Source organism: Corylus avellana, chromosome 5 (genome assembly GCF_965113065.1).
Source record: "Corylus avellana chromosome 5, dhCorAvel1.hap1.2, whole genome shotgun sequence".
NCBI classification, from domain to species: domain Eukaryota; kingdom Viridiplantae; phylum Streptophyta; class Magnoliopsida; order Fagales; family Betulaceae; genus Corylus; species Corylus avellana.
This window is the reverse complement of record NC_142494.1, coordinates 21,333,775-21,348,184: the sequence shown is the minus strand read 5'-3', so window position 1 is coordinate 21,348,184 and position 14,410 is coordinate 21,333,775. Positions and strand designations below refer to the sequence as shown.

The 14,410-nt window shown below is 35.6% G+C and overlaps 2 protein-coding genes across 2 annotated transcripts; one reads left to right on the top strand and one right to left on the bottom strand.

Moving 5' to 3' along the window:
- Positions 1–914: 914 nt before the first annotated feature.
- LOC132181151 (monocopper oxidase-like protein SKS1) lies at positions 915–5,634 on the top strand. The gene is made up of 9 exons (XM_059594237.2): positions 915–1,230; positions 2,159–2,268; positions 2,368–2,638; positions 2,734–2,872; positions 3,471–3,837; positions 4,045–4,410; positions 4,491–4,569; positions 4,946–5,145; positions 5,259–5,634. Exons 1-9 carry the CDS (start codon positions 1,081–1,083, stop codon positions 5,362–5,364), a joined length of 1,788 nt encoding a protein of 595 aa, XP_059450220.2. The 5' UTR covers positions 915–1,080; the 3' UTR covers positions 5,365–5,634.
- A 941-nt stretch (positions 5,635–6,575) lies between these two features.
- On the bottom strand, positions 6,576–11,251 carry NAC101 (NAC-domain protein 101). The gene is made up of 4 exons (XM_059595507.2): positions 11,007–11,251; positions 8,503–8,686; positions 8,118–8,389; positions 6,576–7,460 (listed from the first exon to the last, which is right to left on the bottom strand). Exons 2-4 carry the CDS (start codon positions 8,660–8,662, stop codon positions 6,873–6,875), a joined length of 1,020 nt encoding a protein of 339 aa, XP_059451490.1. The 5' UTR covers positions 8,663–8,686; positions 11,007–11,251; the 3' UTR covers positions 6,576–6,872.
- Between the last annotated feature and the right edge of the window lie 3,159 nt (positions 11,252–14,410).

The window sequence follows — 14,410 nt, the reverse complement described above, 5'->3', positions numbered from 1 at the left end:
AAATTTGTTTATTCATTCATGCTTTAACTCCTTTTGATAAAAAAAAATTATGGTTCCGTGGAATAATATTACTTAGGGCCTGTTTATGATTGCATTTGAGGGGTTTAAAAGTGTTTTTAGCACTCAAAAAGTCTATTCAAAGAAAAGAATATTCGTTTGATAAAAAAATTAAAGCACTTTTAAGGGTTCAAAAAGCCTAAAAATGGCCAAAACGCACTTTTGGCAAAAACCTAAGAGTCTGTTTGGGATTGCGTTTGAGAAATTGAGCTTTTAAGTCAAAAAGAGCTTTTGGGCAAAAGCTTTATTTTTAAGTTTTTGTCAAAAGTGTGTTTTGACAATTTTTAGGTTTTTTAGACCCTTAAAAACGTTTTTAATTTTTTTATCAAACAAGTACTTTTTTGACTTTTTGAGTATTAAAAGTACTTTTAGGCCCCTCAATCCCAAACAGGCCCTAAAAAATGAAGCTCTTGCCCAAAAACTTTTTTTGACTTAAAAACTCTATTTCTCAAACGCAATTCCAAACAACCTGTTAATTTTATTTCTTCCTTGAGATAATCTAACATATAGATTGACATATAAATCTCAATATTAAATGGTGCCCTTTTTTTTTTCTTCCTTATGAAAAAAACAAAATTGAATGGCGTCATTGCTGTGATACTTATTGATTTTTTTTTTTTAAAAAAAAAGGCTCCACTTGGTTCTGAAAAAATCCCATTGCGAAAAAGTTAATTGGTCATTGAAGTAGAGGATCGGCAGATTTACTCTCTCCCTCCTCGTCTTTTTCCTTTTCTAGTAAACTAAAATAAATAAAAGAATAAAGTGGGTGGGATTGGCAAAATCTCAGAGGTTAAATTCAACTGGCTTAGCGAGTAACCGGTAATGGGACGTGGACTTGAGCAAAATTTCCAAAAACAGAGGTCGTTTTAATGGCGACCCTTACCCGCTAGTATCTTTTCTTTCTTACAGACTAAGAAGGCTCAGAAATATAATACAGCCTCAGAAATATTATGTAAACCTCCGCCAAATCTCAAAGGACTTTTCTTTGCTTTAGCTCACTTCCATAAACTCCGAAGTAAGTTAATGGCTCTGTTGGGGGTCTCTCTGTTTTCTCTGTTTTCTTTGCTCCACATTGCTCTGATTCCAAGCCTCTGTTTTGCTGCTGACCCCTACGCCTTTTATGACCTTCATGTCTCTTACATCACTGCCTCCCCTCTCGGCGTTCCTCAACAGGTTCACTACTTAACTCTCTCTCTCTCTCTCTCTCTCTCTCTTTATTTACAGGTCCTTGGTTTCTCCGAAGATTGTGAAGAAGGGATATACATAAAAGTATATATTTTTTCAGAACCATTGTTTGAGTTCCATTGATAAATCATTTTTCTATATGGGTTTTGTGTATTTTTATGTATTTCTTAGTAATCTGTGGGGTTTAAGTGTCCTGGGATTTTAGTTTTTTTTTTCTTCCCTATAATTAGCATTCTATATTTTCATATTTTGTATGTGGTTGCAACTGATAGATGGAAATTGATTATTATTGACATAGATTAAGGTACAAAGATGTTGGAGTAGATTTTGGATTTCTTATGGATTTTATGTTTTTTCTCCGATGTTTCTTTTTCTGGTTTGTTCATTTTATTTTTTAATTAATTATTTTTATTTAGTTGAATCAGAGACTAGGCTTTGAGTATAGGTGACGCAGTCAAAATATCGATATAGATGATAAATATTGGGCTTTTGCTTATTTTTTTTCTTTTCTTTACCCTCTTTCTTCGGTTATCTGTTTTGCTGAATTAGATATGGGTTTTGCGTACAGTTAATGTAAATTAGGACCCAACATTTCATTCTAGATTATCATAGTCATTGCTTCAACTATTATTACTGTTACTATCTAAGTTGTATAATTATATAATTCATCATCCAAGAAACGTGCTTGAGAGGTCTGGTCTTCTGTATGTGTCTGCCTGTCTTGTTTAGATATAATTCACATTCAAGAAACATGCTTTTCTGTTACTTTTTGTTTAATGCCATTACATGTTTTTGCTCACCTTTTCTTTTTAACTTTTCTTTCAATGGTTTATGTTTCAATTTTTACTGAATCAAAAAGAGTAGTGTTGATCAAAATCTGAGTGACTTTACTGATTTTAATAATTATTATTTGCAGGTTATAGCAATTAATGAGAAGTTTCCAGGTCCTGTAATCAATTCTACTACTAATTACAATGTTGTTGTCAATGTATGGAATGATTTGGATGAAGATCTCCTAATGACATGGTTGGTTTCAACACAGTAGCATTTTATTTAACTTTTTTTAAATCGTGAATTTTTATATGGAGAGTTCTATGACAAACTTGGGATTAATTGTTGCTACAGGCCTGGAATTCAAATGCGGCGTAATTCATGGCAGGACGGTCTTCTTGGCACAAATTGTCCAATTCATCCGAAAAGGAATTGGACTTATCAATTTCAAGTCAAGGATCAAATTGGGAGCTTTTTCTACTTCCCCTCTCTCAATTTGCAGAGAGCATCTGGCGGCTTTGGTCCTTTCATTATTAATAATCGGGATATAATCGCCATTCCTTTTGCAGAGCCAGATGGGGATATCATCATTATGATTGGTGACTGGTATACCCGGAATCATACGGTTAGTAGTTGTTGTCAGTTTGACCTTCGCTTATGAACGTTGCAGTGGGATTATAGGATTTAACTTTACTACTGTCTCATTTTTTTGAATTGTAGGCACTGCGGTCGGCCCTTGATGCTGGAAACGACCTTGGGATGCCTGATGGAGTTCTCATCAATGGGAAGGGACCTTACCAATACAACACCACTCTTGTACCTGATGGCATCCAGTATGAAACCATTCAAGTTGATCCGGGTAATGTTTTCCCAGCATTTATCAGGAAAATGTGTAGAACCATTCTCTTTATTTTTCTTTGCTTTGTTGGAAGATCTTGTTTATCAGTTATTGGTTTCTACAGCTGGAAGAACATGTTTCCACATCTTATTGGTTTCTTCTGGCTCTTGGGTGTAAATTATCATATCTGGTTATCAGTTATTTGCCTAAGTTTCCCTCTTATACTTAGTGTTTTAGGTTTGGTGATTTTGTTGGAACTTCGAAGTTCCATTTTACTCATTCAACTTCTTGACCTGCTCCTTTTTTTAAAAAAAGAAAATGCCCCACTAAATCTTAATCATTAATTTTCATTTGGTTCCCAATGGTCCACAAAATCTCAATCCTGGACCACTTATAACATCAGTCTGAGAACGTAGAAGTCTGTGGAAACACACAGATGTGGATGTCGGGATTGGCCATACTACATCATCCTATTCTAGTTTTAGTTTTTTTTTTTTTTAGTTTTTTTTAATGTTATTTTTTACATTTTATGATGTTGTTTTCTTTATTGTTCATTGCTTCTTGGTGCACGGTTTCAGGTCTTTGAAGTATTAATTGACCATAGCATTATGTTTTGCAGGAAAAACATATCGAGTTCGGGTGCACAATGTTGGAGTTTCAACATGTTTGAACTTTAGAATTCAAAACCATTTTCTGACTCTAGCAGAAACAGAAGGATTCTATACAGTACAACAAAATTTTACAGACTTAGATATTCATGTTGGGCAATCTTATTCATTTTTGGTCACCATGGATCAGAATGCAAGTTCTGATTACTACATTGTGGCAAGTGCTAGGTTTGTGAATGAATCACTTTGGCAGAGAGTGACTGGGGTTGCCGTTTTACACTATTCCAACTCTAAAGGACCAGCAACTGGTCCTCTGCCCGACCCGCCAAATGATATTTATGACAAGTCAAGGCCAATAAACCAGGCATTAAGCATCAGGTTTGTTTTCATAACGTCAAGTTTATTTTGGAGTTTGATATTTAGGATAGCTTGTTTCTCATGACATCACTGACTGTAACCAAGCCTAAAATTACAAAATGCTTTGACCAACTACCTTCTCAATGCCACAGTTAGATGGTATTCATGCTTTTAAGTTTCATTTTTATTTAGTTTCACTGATTTAAATCTCCATTCTATATTGTTTAGGCAAAATGTATCTGCAAGTGGGGCTCGCCCTAATCCACAAGGGTCTTTTCACTATGGTTCGATTAATGTGACGGAAACATACGTGATAAAGACTGTGCCACCAGTATTGATCAATGGGACACTTCGAGCTACACTCAATGGGATCTCATTTGTCAAACCTGCTACACCAATCAGGCTTGCTGACAAGTATAAAGTGAAGGGAGAATATAAGCTTGATTTCCCCAATAAGCCACTTAACCGAACCCTCCGGCTCGACAGATCTGTTATTAATGCTACATATAAGGGATTCATAGAAGTCATATTTCAAAACAATGACACTGTAGTGCAGAGTTTTCATATAGATGGCTATTCATTTTTTGTGGTTGGGTAAGAATCTTTCCTTTGTTTATAGTGTCTCTTTTACCCTAAAGGTTTAGCATTTAAGAAAATGATTTACCTGAATGCAGTTTCGACTTTGGTGAGTGGACAGAAGACAGCAGAAGTAGATATAATAAGTGGGACGCAATTGCTCGCAGCACTACTCAGGTTGGTTTTTTTCACATAACATAGTTTTCTTTTTCTTGTTCTTTTTCTTAATTAATTTTCCAAACCTCATTTGTTAGAAGGGTCTGGTGGAATTATGACCCAAAAAAGAAGAAGGATATGGTGAACTTTGGATCTTACTAAAAAAATTTGGGCAAGTAATTCTTAATGCCGCTATGTGAATAAATTTCTTCCAACTTTTCGAGTCATATGTCATATATTGAGACATTGAAAATCTTATGACTGTTCCCCCTCCCCCCCTGGTGTTCTTATATTGCTAATGAAGTTGCTGTGCCGCTGCCTGAATCTTTTAGGGGGTAATCTTAAAAAGCCTAACTTTATGTCTTGTATTAAACTTGTCAGTTTTCCTTTTGTGTAGGTTTTCCCTGGGGCATGGACTGCGGTCCTCGTCTCTCTTGACAATGCTGGAGCATGGAACATTAGAACAGAAAATCTTGATAGATGGTATCTAGGCCAAGAAACTTATATGAGAATAGTCAATCCTGAGGAAAATGGTGAAACGGAATTTACTGCACCTGGGAATGTCTTATATTGTGGTGCACTCCAGCACTTATCCAAGTATGCCTAAAAACTTTTTGTAGAACTCTCTCTCTCTCTCTCTCTCTCACACACACGCACACATACACACAATTGTTTGCACTCTCTGACTCTACTTTTGTTTGCACTTTCAGGGAACCAAACACCACCAACTCTGCAGCATCAATTTTAAGGGGAAACTCCAAGCTGTATTTCACTCTGCTGGTGGAATTCTTTGCTCTGATTTACACTTTTTGCTGAGCTTTTGCTACTGATTTTGTGAGACACATTTAGTTTAGGTGCGCATACTTGGTTTTTTTTTTTTTTTTTTAGTACAATATTCTGTGGTCTAAATGACATCTGTGATTCTGTTTTTTTTTTTTTTTTTTTTTTTTTTTTTTCACTTGTTGGGCCTTCACCCATTTCTTGTAATTTATGTCACTGGTGGTGGGTATCCATCATTTCTTATGCGCCTTAAAGCTACACAAATTATGATTAATTCATTCTTAATACCATTTGACTTTTACATACTCAATTTTGGTATATCCTTGGTAAAATAATTGTGCTCCATGTGCTCTATCTATTTGATTGTGTTCAGTGGATATAGAGTGTAATATACCACACCACACAAAATGCAATCATTCTATGGATCTGTTTCTGTCATCATTTTGGCAATGATTCCGTTCAATGTGGGTGGTCTGTGCCCTTTGGCTTTGAAATGCCAGGGAGAAATAAGATCAAATGAGTAAGATTCAAGTCGCTCACATGCCCTCCACTATAATTGTTTAGATGCCATAAGTATAGTGGATTGCATGCCAAGGGACATTTTACTAGGGATTAATATTATCAATCATAGATAAATATTATTAATATGAAATAGTTGTAATGTTTTTTGGATCAAAAGATTGATAAAACACTAGAATCCAAATTGCACATTCATCAACTCTCTGACACTTTTTTTTTTTTTTTTAATATGCCAAATAAATCATATTTTTATCTGCAAAGCTTCATAGTCTTAGAATATTAATTAAATTATTAAATTCATTATTTTTCATTAGTTTAAAATTTTGGGATAAGTGGTAATTTAAAATGGTATTAAAGTAAAAAATGTTCTAAGTTTGAACCTTGTCTTTATCGCTCAAGGAGAGTGTTATATTAATTAAATGATTAAATTCACTTATCCTAAAAGTGATTGATTTAACATAGTATATAATTAGTAATTAATTCCTAATGAACCTCATAAAAGAGACAAGTGGGATTATTCAACTTTTCAATTGATTTTCGTCTTGGCAAATAGATGGTGCACATGATCGAGCAATATTATATGTTCTCATTTCTCTTGAGAGCATAATTGAAAGCAAAGAAAATATAGAACCACGAAAATGAAAGATGGAAAGAATGAAACAATCTGTTGAAGAAGAATCATATAAGCTAGAGCTTTATAAACGAAAAACAATATGTTATATATTTATACTAAAAACTAATTAATTCATTAAGTAGAATATCCGAAAATAATAAAGCCCACTACAAGCAAAGCTCGATGAAACTCCAAGGATATCTCCTTTATACAAGAAACATGATTTAATTTGTCACTAACTATTTTAGCGATATTAATAATTAACTTAATACTAGGAGATCGAAGAGCCAGAAGCCCACCAACAGCTATACAGGCTTAGTTTATTATGTACATGAATTTAAATCACTACTTCCCTTTTTCTTTTCCAACTTATAATAATATCCTATGATCAGTATTTAAGCAAATTATAATGTCACTTCCAAAACTCAATTTGACAATTGCTAGAGCTTGACACGGAGGCATCATTTTCCGGCACCATTTCTTGCTTTTCCAAGTGTCTGCTGACAAGAACATTATTCGTGTTGCCTGATGCGTGAAACATGTTGGCTGCACCATCTGGGCTGAGTTGAGAAGCAACAAACTTGTCTAGCACTCTCCAATCTGTTGTCATTTGATCCATCGCATGAAAGCTGTGTTCATGGGGTATTTGAATTTGTTGTGAGAGTGAAGAGGAGTACTGCAGGGTGGCGGCTGCATGGTTTATGTCAATGCCGCCGTATGAGCTTACGGTGGCGGCGGATTGGAGCATTTTTGGGCTCTCTAGAAGTGGGAGCTGGAGGAAGTGCTCCCGGGGAAGGTTGTATGGCAGATCTAGCTCTTTCTTGCAATGATAAGGGAGTTGTTGGTACACCAGATTACTGTGGGAGTTGTGCTTAGGTGAGTCCATCTCCGGCATAAATGAGACTTGATCATCATACCAACATGGTGATTCATGCTCGCTCACTTTGCGCATTGCTGTTATCTTTTTCTTGAATACCCTGCAGACAACCCAACCTTCTTCCTGCAATATCAATTGCACAAATTAAACTCAGTGCATGAAAAATTGATGCACACACTTTCAATAATGCCCAAAAGAGTGATTGTAAAAGAAACAAAAAGTTGGTCAACTAATGACCAAATCTAACATATCTTGTCTGGGAAACAAGATCCTCTCCAGTTCAAATGAACTGGATAATATTAGTTCTCTTGTCTGTCAGTTGGTTGCCATGCAACTAGATATTGAGGCATTAGTTTTCAAAAAACTTGGAGAACATTTGAGATCATTTGTTGCATGCATTAATTCAGACAGAAAAAAAAAAAAAAAAATGGACAGAAATTTCCTCTAAACCAGTCTGGAGGAAATATCATCAAACCTATTTAAAATAGTGTCAAATGTCTATAAACATTTAAAATGCACATTAAATTCTTAAGGTTATTAATAACAATTTACTGACTTAGACTAATGTTTTAAATGTTTATAGACACTTGATATTATTTTAAATGGATTGAAAGATATTTCCTCAAGACTGGTTTGGAGGAAATTTATGTCCAAAAAACATTATACTGCAATTCTTACAATAAGGTTTTACACCAATTAAGACATTTTCTATGTAAATGCAAAGACAACATTTATCTAAGAAAGTAGATAAGCAATTGAAGATGATTTTGAAGTACTTACCTGTGGAGTCCCATTTTCATCTGTTTCAAGCCGGTATTCATGCATAATCCAGTCTGATTTTTGTCCATTTGGGGCTCGACCTTTGTAAAAGACCAAGGTCTTCCTCATTCCAACTAAGTCATGCTTGGAGTATATGGCCTTATCTCTTCCTGTTGCTTTCCAAAAACCTGCTGTTGTGGCCCTATTTGTGCGGGTTCCTGTTGGATACTTCTTGTCTTTATGGCTAAAAAAGTACCAGTCACTTTGGTCTTCTGTTCCTATCCTGCATATCTCTTTTCAAATGTTGCAGAAATGTACAAAAGTTAATTTCTGTACATGTTTTGTTTTATTGTCTAATCTCTTAGCATAAGTTTGGAATTGAAATTTTTTTAGGAATTTGAACTACCTTGAAGATCCCACGGCTCAATTTTGTAGAGGTCAACATCTTTAATGACATCAAGGTCAATCCTTCGTGATGTAACCTTTTTTCTAAGGTAATAATCAACCAGTTCTTCATCTGTTGGATGAAACCGAAAACCAGGGGGTACATGAGAAAAAGTATTCATATTCCCCCGCTTATGTCTTGGGTTCTGCAATACATAGAGCATACTCATAAGTATGTTACTTTTGAGCATAAAATAGTGAGTAACTTCCCCTTTCTCACTAGGTACAATAACACAAAGCAAAGTACTCAACAAGCACAAATTGTAAAATCAATTTAAAAGAGAGTGAGTTTAAGAAAAGAAAAAAATAAAAGCTACTGTCATTAAAGTTGAAAAGTACTGATTATTAATCAACCTTTCCAATGGATGTAGATATCACAAGCAAGGTGTATTCTTTTGCTCTTACTGCAGAGCTTATTTGCCAGAAAGAAAGACAAGCTAGGAAATAGGTTACAAATGCAAAAAGATCTAAATAAGGCGTGGTATAGAATAACATTAGAAGAAGAAGTAAATTTATTGACTAAATTATCACACTTTAGAATCATGTTAACTTTAGTATGGAAGAAAGTAAATGTCTAATTAAAGTCTCAAAAGGATGCATGCTAAAAGTTTTTATCATTACAGAATGTAGTATCATATGCAAAAGTTTCTTCTAAAGAATTAGATAATTATTCTACATTGACTATTCTTGCCTCCAAATTTCATAATCTTTGAAAGGAGTCAAAGAACTTTGATATATCTTAATTTCGCATGAAATATGAGGTAAATAATCCTCTTAAATTACTCCGGCCACTTTTGTATTAACTAAAAAAATACCATCAAGTGCATGTTGACCCATGAAATTACATGTATTTGATATATAATAAATACATGTTGAAACGGGTCAAACAAGTTGTGTTCGGGTCGAAATGGGTCAAACGAGTTATGTTGAATTAGGTCAAACAAGTTAAACATGTCGCAGTTGGACTAAATGGGTCGACTCGTTTTTTAAACGGGTTAAGACGGTAGTGTCTGGTCACTTGCGGGTCGTGTTTGAGTTTAAGGTCTGACCCCTTTAACTAAAGAAATTGTGTTTGGGTTTATGCTTATTGGATTGGCAAGTCGATCCGAAACCACCCCAACAGCTGATGTGGTCGATTATCACTCTTTAAACTTTGGAGGTACAAGTTTCATAGTGATACTTTGGGATGGTTAAGTGTATTTTCTCCGATGAATAAAATAAAGCCCCATTTATTTCAACGTAAAATATTTTTCTATGGAAAATGAGCTTCTTTTTTTTAATTTTTAATTTTTCTTTTTGTAGCATGCTTGAAAATGAGTAGGAAAATGTTTGAGGAAATTCCTCAAAAACACTTGGTAGACAACAACTCATCTTCATTGTAGAGAAAGAAACCACACAAAGACAACATGAACCTCCACAAGTACCAGTGTCATGTGTTCAAGGGTTACCACGATTAGTGACATTACCATCCTGGTAGATCGAGCGGGGCTGCCAATGTGGTCAACTATAAATGTTTTGTTTGACTAAATTTTCAGATGCTCTAAGACCCGAAAGTGTGGAAAATAATTTCTAGAAATGATTTAGGCCAAAACAAACAAGGTCTAATGCTAAAACAGTTTTTATTAATATGTCGTGCACAAAAAGTTTCTTATTCATTAAGGAGCGCTGTTTGTACCTATTTAGTGGCCAATCTTGAATATCACACAGAGAAAGTACATCGAAATTAAAGAATATGTGCATGATATGAGCTTTCTATATATAAAAAAATTGAATAGATCCTGACAGTAATTAAATCTAAACAGATAACAATTGCAAAAAATAAAAAAAAATACCCGTAGGCTAGCTTAATTATAAAATTCTCTTTACTGCTACATCACTCAAATTAAAGATTAATTTGTTTTTAGTGGAAAAGATATATATTACATGAATTTTCTTACCATAATTTACGCGTGTAACACATTTTTTGATTAATTGATTATGCGTGATATGTTGGGATATATATATACTCATCAAACATGATTACCAGACGAGATATTTCTCGTATTAAAACAAAAATATAAGTTATCTCCAATTATGAGTGTTACTCATTGTGATTCCCACGACAAGAACTCTCCAACGCTTTAAATGCATGATGGTTAACATCTAATCATGGAGTGTAATGAAGAGAAAGAAAATGGAGAACAAAGAGAAGGCAGAAAGAAGTGTATGTTTGTGATATGGAAGGATAGATCACTCTCGATATTATTCTTTTCTCTTCTTTTTTTGTTTCTAAATCACAAAAGCATAATGCCCATTTTTTTCTATTAGGATTGTAGAAGAGAATTCTCCTTGAGATTTTAGATCTGCAAACTAAGCACATTCAAGTCTCAAAAACAAAGATCCAGTGTACGTATCATACCATACCATAAAATGCAGAAAATCAAGAAGAAGAAGTACCAGAGAGAGAGAGAGAGAGAGAGAGCTTACAGATCTGGGCCTCTGGGGTGGCAGGTGATCAGTGGGCGAGTGAATCTTCCACCAACCAGCAAACCCTTTTTCTCCAAAAATAGATTGATATTATGGTCTGGGAATTTTCTCAACTTCACTCCCAAGCATAGAGGAAAAGCTCCTATATATGAGACAAGAAAGAAAGACCACAAAATACAAAAGAGTTGTTACTTTAAGGTGTCTCCTCGGGAATTGAAGCCCTCTCACAAACTGTCTCCGAGGCTGTCGAGGACCGAATCCCGAGGGGCTTGGGAAAAAGGAAAAGCTGAGGACCAGAAGAATAGAAAACAAGTAGGGTTAAATAAGGAGGAGAAACCCTAATGCTAAAAAAGAAGGAAAAAAATAATTGAATAAAAAAGTTGTCGTAGCAGCTGGTTTTCTATATCATAAGCTCTCATTATCTCTCGTTGTCGGGTTAAGCTGAATTGGTGGGGAAGATTTTGGGCGGGAAAAAAGGGTGGCGCAAAATTGGCTTAAGCAGAGCAAGGAATGGCGTCTCTACTGCCACCTCCACCCGCAACTGATAGAGACCCAACCGAGAGTTACAGAGATGGAATATGTGCGTGAGAGAGATGAGAGAGCAAACGGTGAAGTCAGATGAAACTAACGGCACAGACCAATCAACAAATCTGAAAAGCCTCCAGAAAGACCCGAAGAGGAGAGAATAAAAATAGGAGGATATTGGTGGTGACGTAATGGAACAGCCACCAGCCAAAAAGTCACCCACAAACCCATCTTTCTCTCTCTCTCTCTAAGAATGATCAGGCATGGTGGCCCCTATTAGAGCCAACTCCTTTCTCATGTCCCTACCATTTCCACCATCTTCAAGTCTTAACCGTAATAGAATTGGGATGATGATGATGATGATGATGAGGTGTTGGGGTGACACTTCATCTCATGGATGTTTCGCACAATCTTGCCTGCTCTAACATAAGTGATGGAATTGGCTTGTCCTTTCTGGGCTAATAGGTTGGGTGTCCAACAGCATTAATGTTGAACTCTCATAATTCTAGTAATTAGACGTTGTGTTGAGATTGTTTTACCTTTTTTGGGGGCCTAATAAGTCTCTTACTTTAGTGCTTCAGCAGCACAAATAGTGGTCGGGAGTGCTAAGGTTTTCCAAATGGGAATTGTACTACTTTCATTTCAGTCTTATTATTTCTTATATTTCTAATCTTACATATTCCTTTTTCCATCTCAACAATTGTATGTATGAGTGAAGATACCTCCTTTCCATTACAATCTTTGCATGAGATGAATTTTATTAGGGCTAGTAATTTTTTATATGGCCGGCTTATAAACTTAACAAGAATTCGATACGAAATTATTTAGCTAGTTAAGGTTTAATATAATTGAATTCGAGTCAAATTGGGTTGAGGACCCAATTAGACACGAATATTAATGATCAAGTCGATCCACTTAATCCATGGGTGACTTGGATAACACGAGTAAATTAAAAAATTATTTTATTTTTGTCACGAAAAAATATAAACCGTAAAGTCTATACCTAAAAAAAAAAAAAAAAAAACCTACTCAATCTCATGCCGCTCATATCTCCTCTCCCGGCCTCTCACTCTCTCTGATTCGCCTTCTTTTTCCACTCTTCCATAGCTATGAACTAAAGCTCACGCCGTTTCCTAGCCTTCCTCTCAGTGCAATCGTCACCAATGCTGCATTGCAAGTTCACACCACTCCCTCTTCACCTTCAAATATCGCCCCTTCTATCCCTCTAGGTTCAGATCCTCCTTCGTAAACCTCTTTCTCTCTCTTTCTTGCCTATTTCACATTCTCTTTCGATTTCTATTAATATTAAATGAAATATATAGTTGGAAATTTCAAATTTGATTGTTGTTGCTTTAGAGTTATTTATGGTGTTTAGGATTTGTGGTTAGTGTGGCATGCATGGTCTGTGCAACTAAGAGGAATTGAATTGTACAAATTTACATACTCAATTTCTCATTTCAAGTTACTAAGATGCTAACCACATAAGGAAGTTTGCATTGCATTTATAATCATATGCACAGCACAGATGATAGAGGTCGAAACATGTTGAAATAAGTTATGTTTGGGTCAATCCAACACAAAGTGTGAATTAAATGTCGTGTTATCCGCTTATTTAAATGGATTATGTTACAGTTGAGAAATTTGACATATTTAATTTAATGGGTCATGTTTGGGTTGATCCACATAATTTTATACCTATGACTCGATATGATCCAAACGCGACAGGTGAACACAAATTGTCAGCCTAAAATTAATTTAGCTTATTTCTCCAAGTCTCACTATTGCAAAATTTGTAGAACAAACATCTTGAGTAAAATCAACTACGTTATATAATGGATTAAATCCATCAATTCTGATTCATTGTTTAGTACATATTTCTCAGCATGCGGCAGTATATAATATTTATATATAACTCTTAGGGAAAATATTACAGATGTAAAAATCATTACCAACGCATTTAGCAACTACTAGAAGAAAATCGATGATAAAGCTAGCTTGTGAATTGATTAGAGTTTAGATAAGTATTCAAATGATTGCTGGTTATCCACACAAGCACTCTCCCATTAACCACGAATATCATTACCAATGTTATCCCTTCACGAATATCATTAACCATATATTTATTATTTTTGCATTCAAACCATATATATATATATATATATGGTTTGAATGCAAAAATAATAAATAAATAAAAAGTCGATAAATATTTTTATTTTTGAAGATATAAAAAAAGAATATCATTATTTATTTAGTATAGAACAGAAAGAATAATTTTGCTCGTGAGCGATACGTTTCCGTTCCACTCCCACAGCCATAATGATGACGTCTCTCACCGAGTCGCTGTTACGGAGCCCCAAGCCCCGTTCTAACAGCTCACAGTTTTGTTCCGTTCCGTGCTGGTTTACAAAAACTACAAGACATACGTAACCCATTCAATGGGATATACGTGGCGTATTTTGATTAGCCCGTCATTGTTTTATATTATCCTAGGCTGTTACTAGCTCTTCACGGGTGGTTTTTCATAGAGTAGGCCGCACGAACCGTCTTCAGGTGTCACGAAAGAGACGCTGCTCCAAATACGAAAAGAACCGGCTAAGCTTTTGTGGAGCTGGCTGAGCTGCGCCGGAGGGGTGGGGGGCAGGGTCAGTGTAGTGGAATGTGGGTCCCGCGCTAGGGAAATGATGGCCTGGGAGCCCCTGTACGTGGCGGCTTGCGGTCCGGCGTGGGCTAGCCACTATCATTGAGCTCGCAACTTGGATGGTAGTTTGGCTGGGTCGTGGTCGAGTGTGGGTCCCATCGCGTGGTCCCTGGTGGGTCCATGTCTGAGTCCCTAAGTGGGTCCCAAAGTCATTCCAGGTTGATTGCCGTTCAAAAGCACC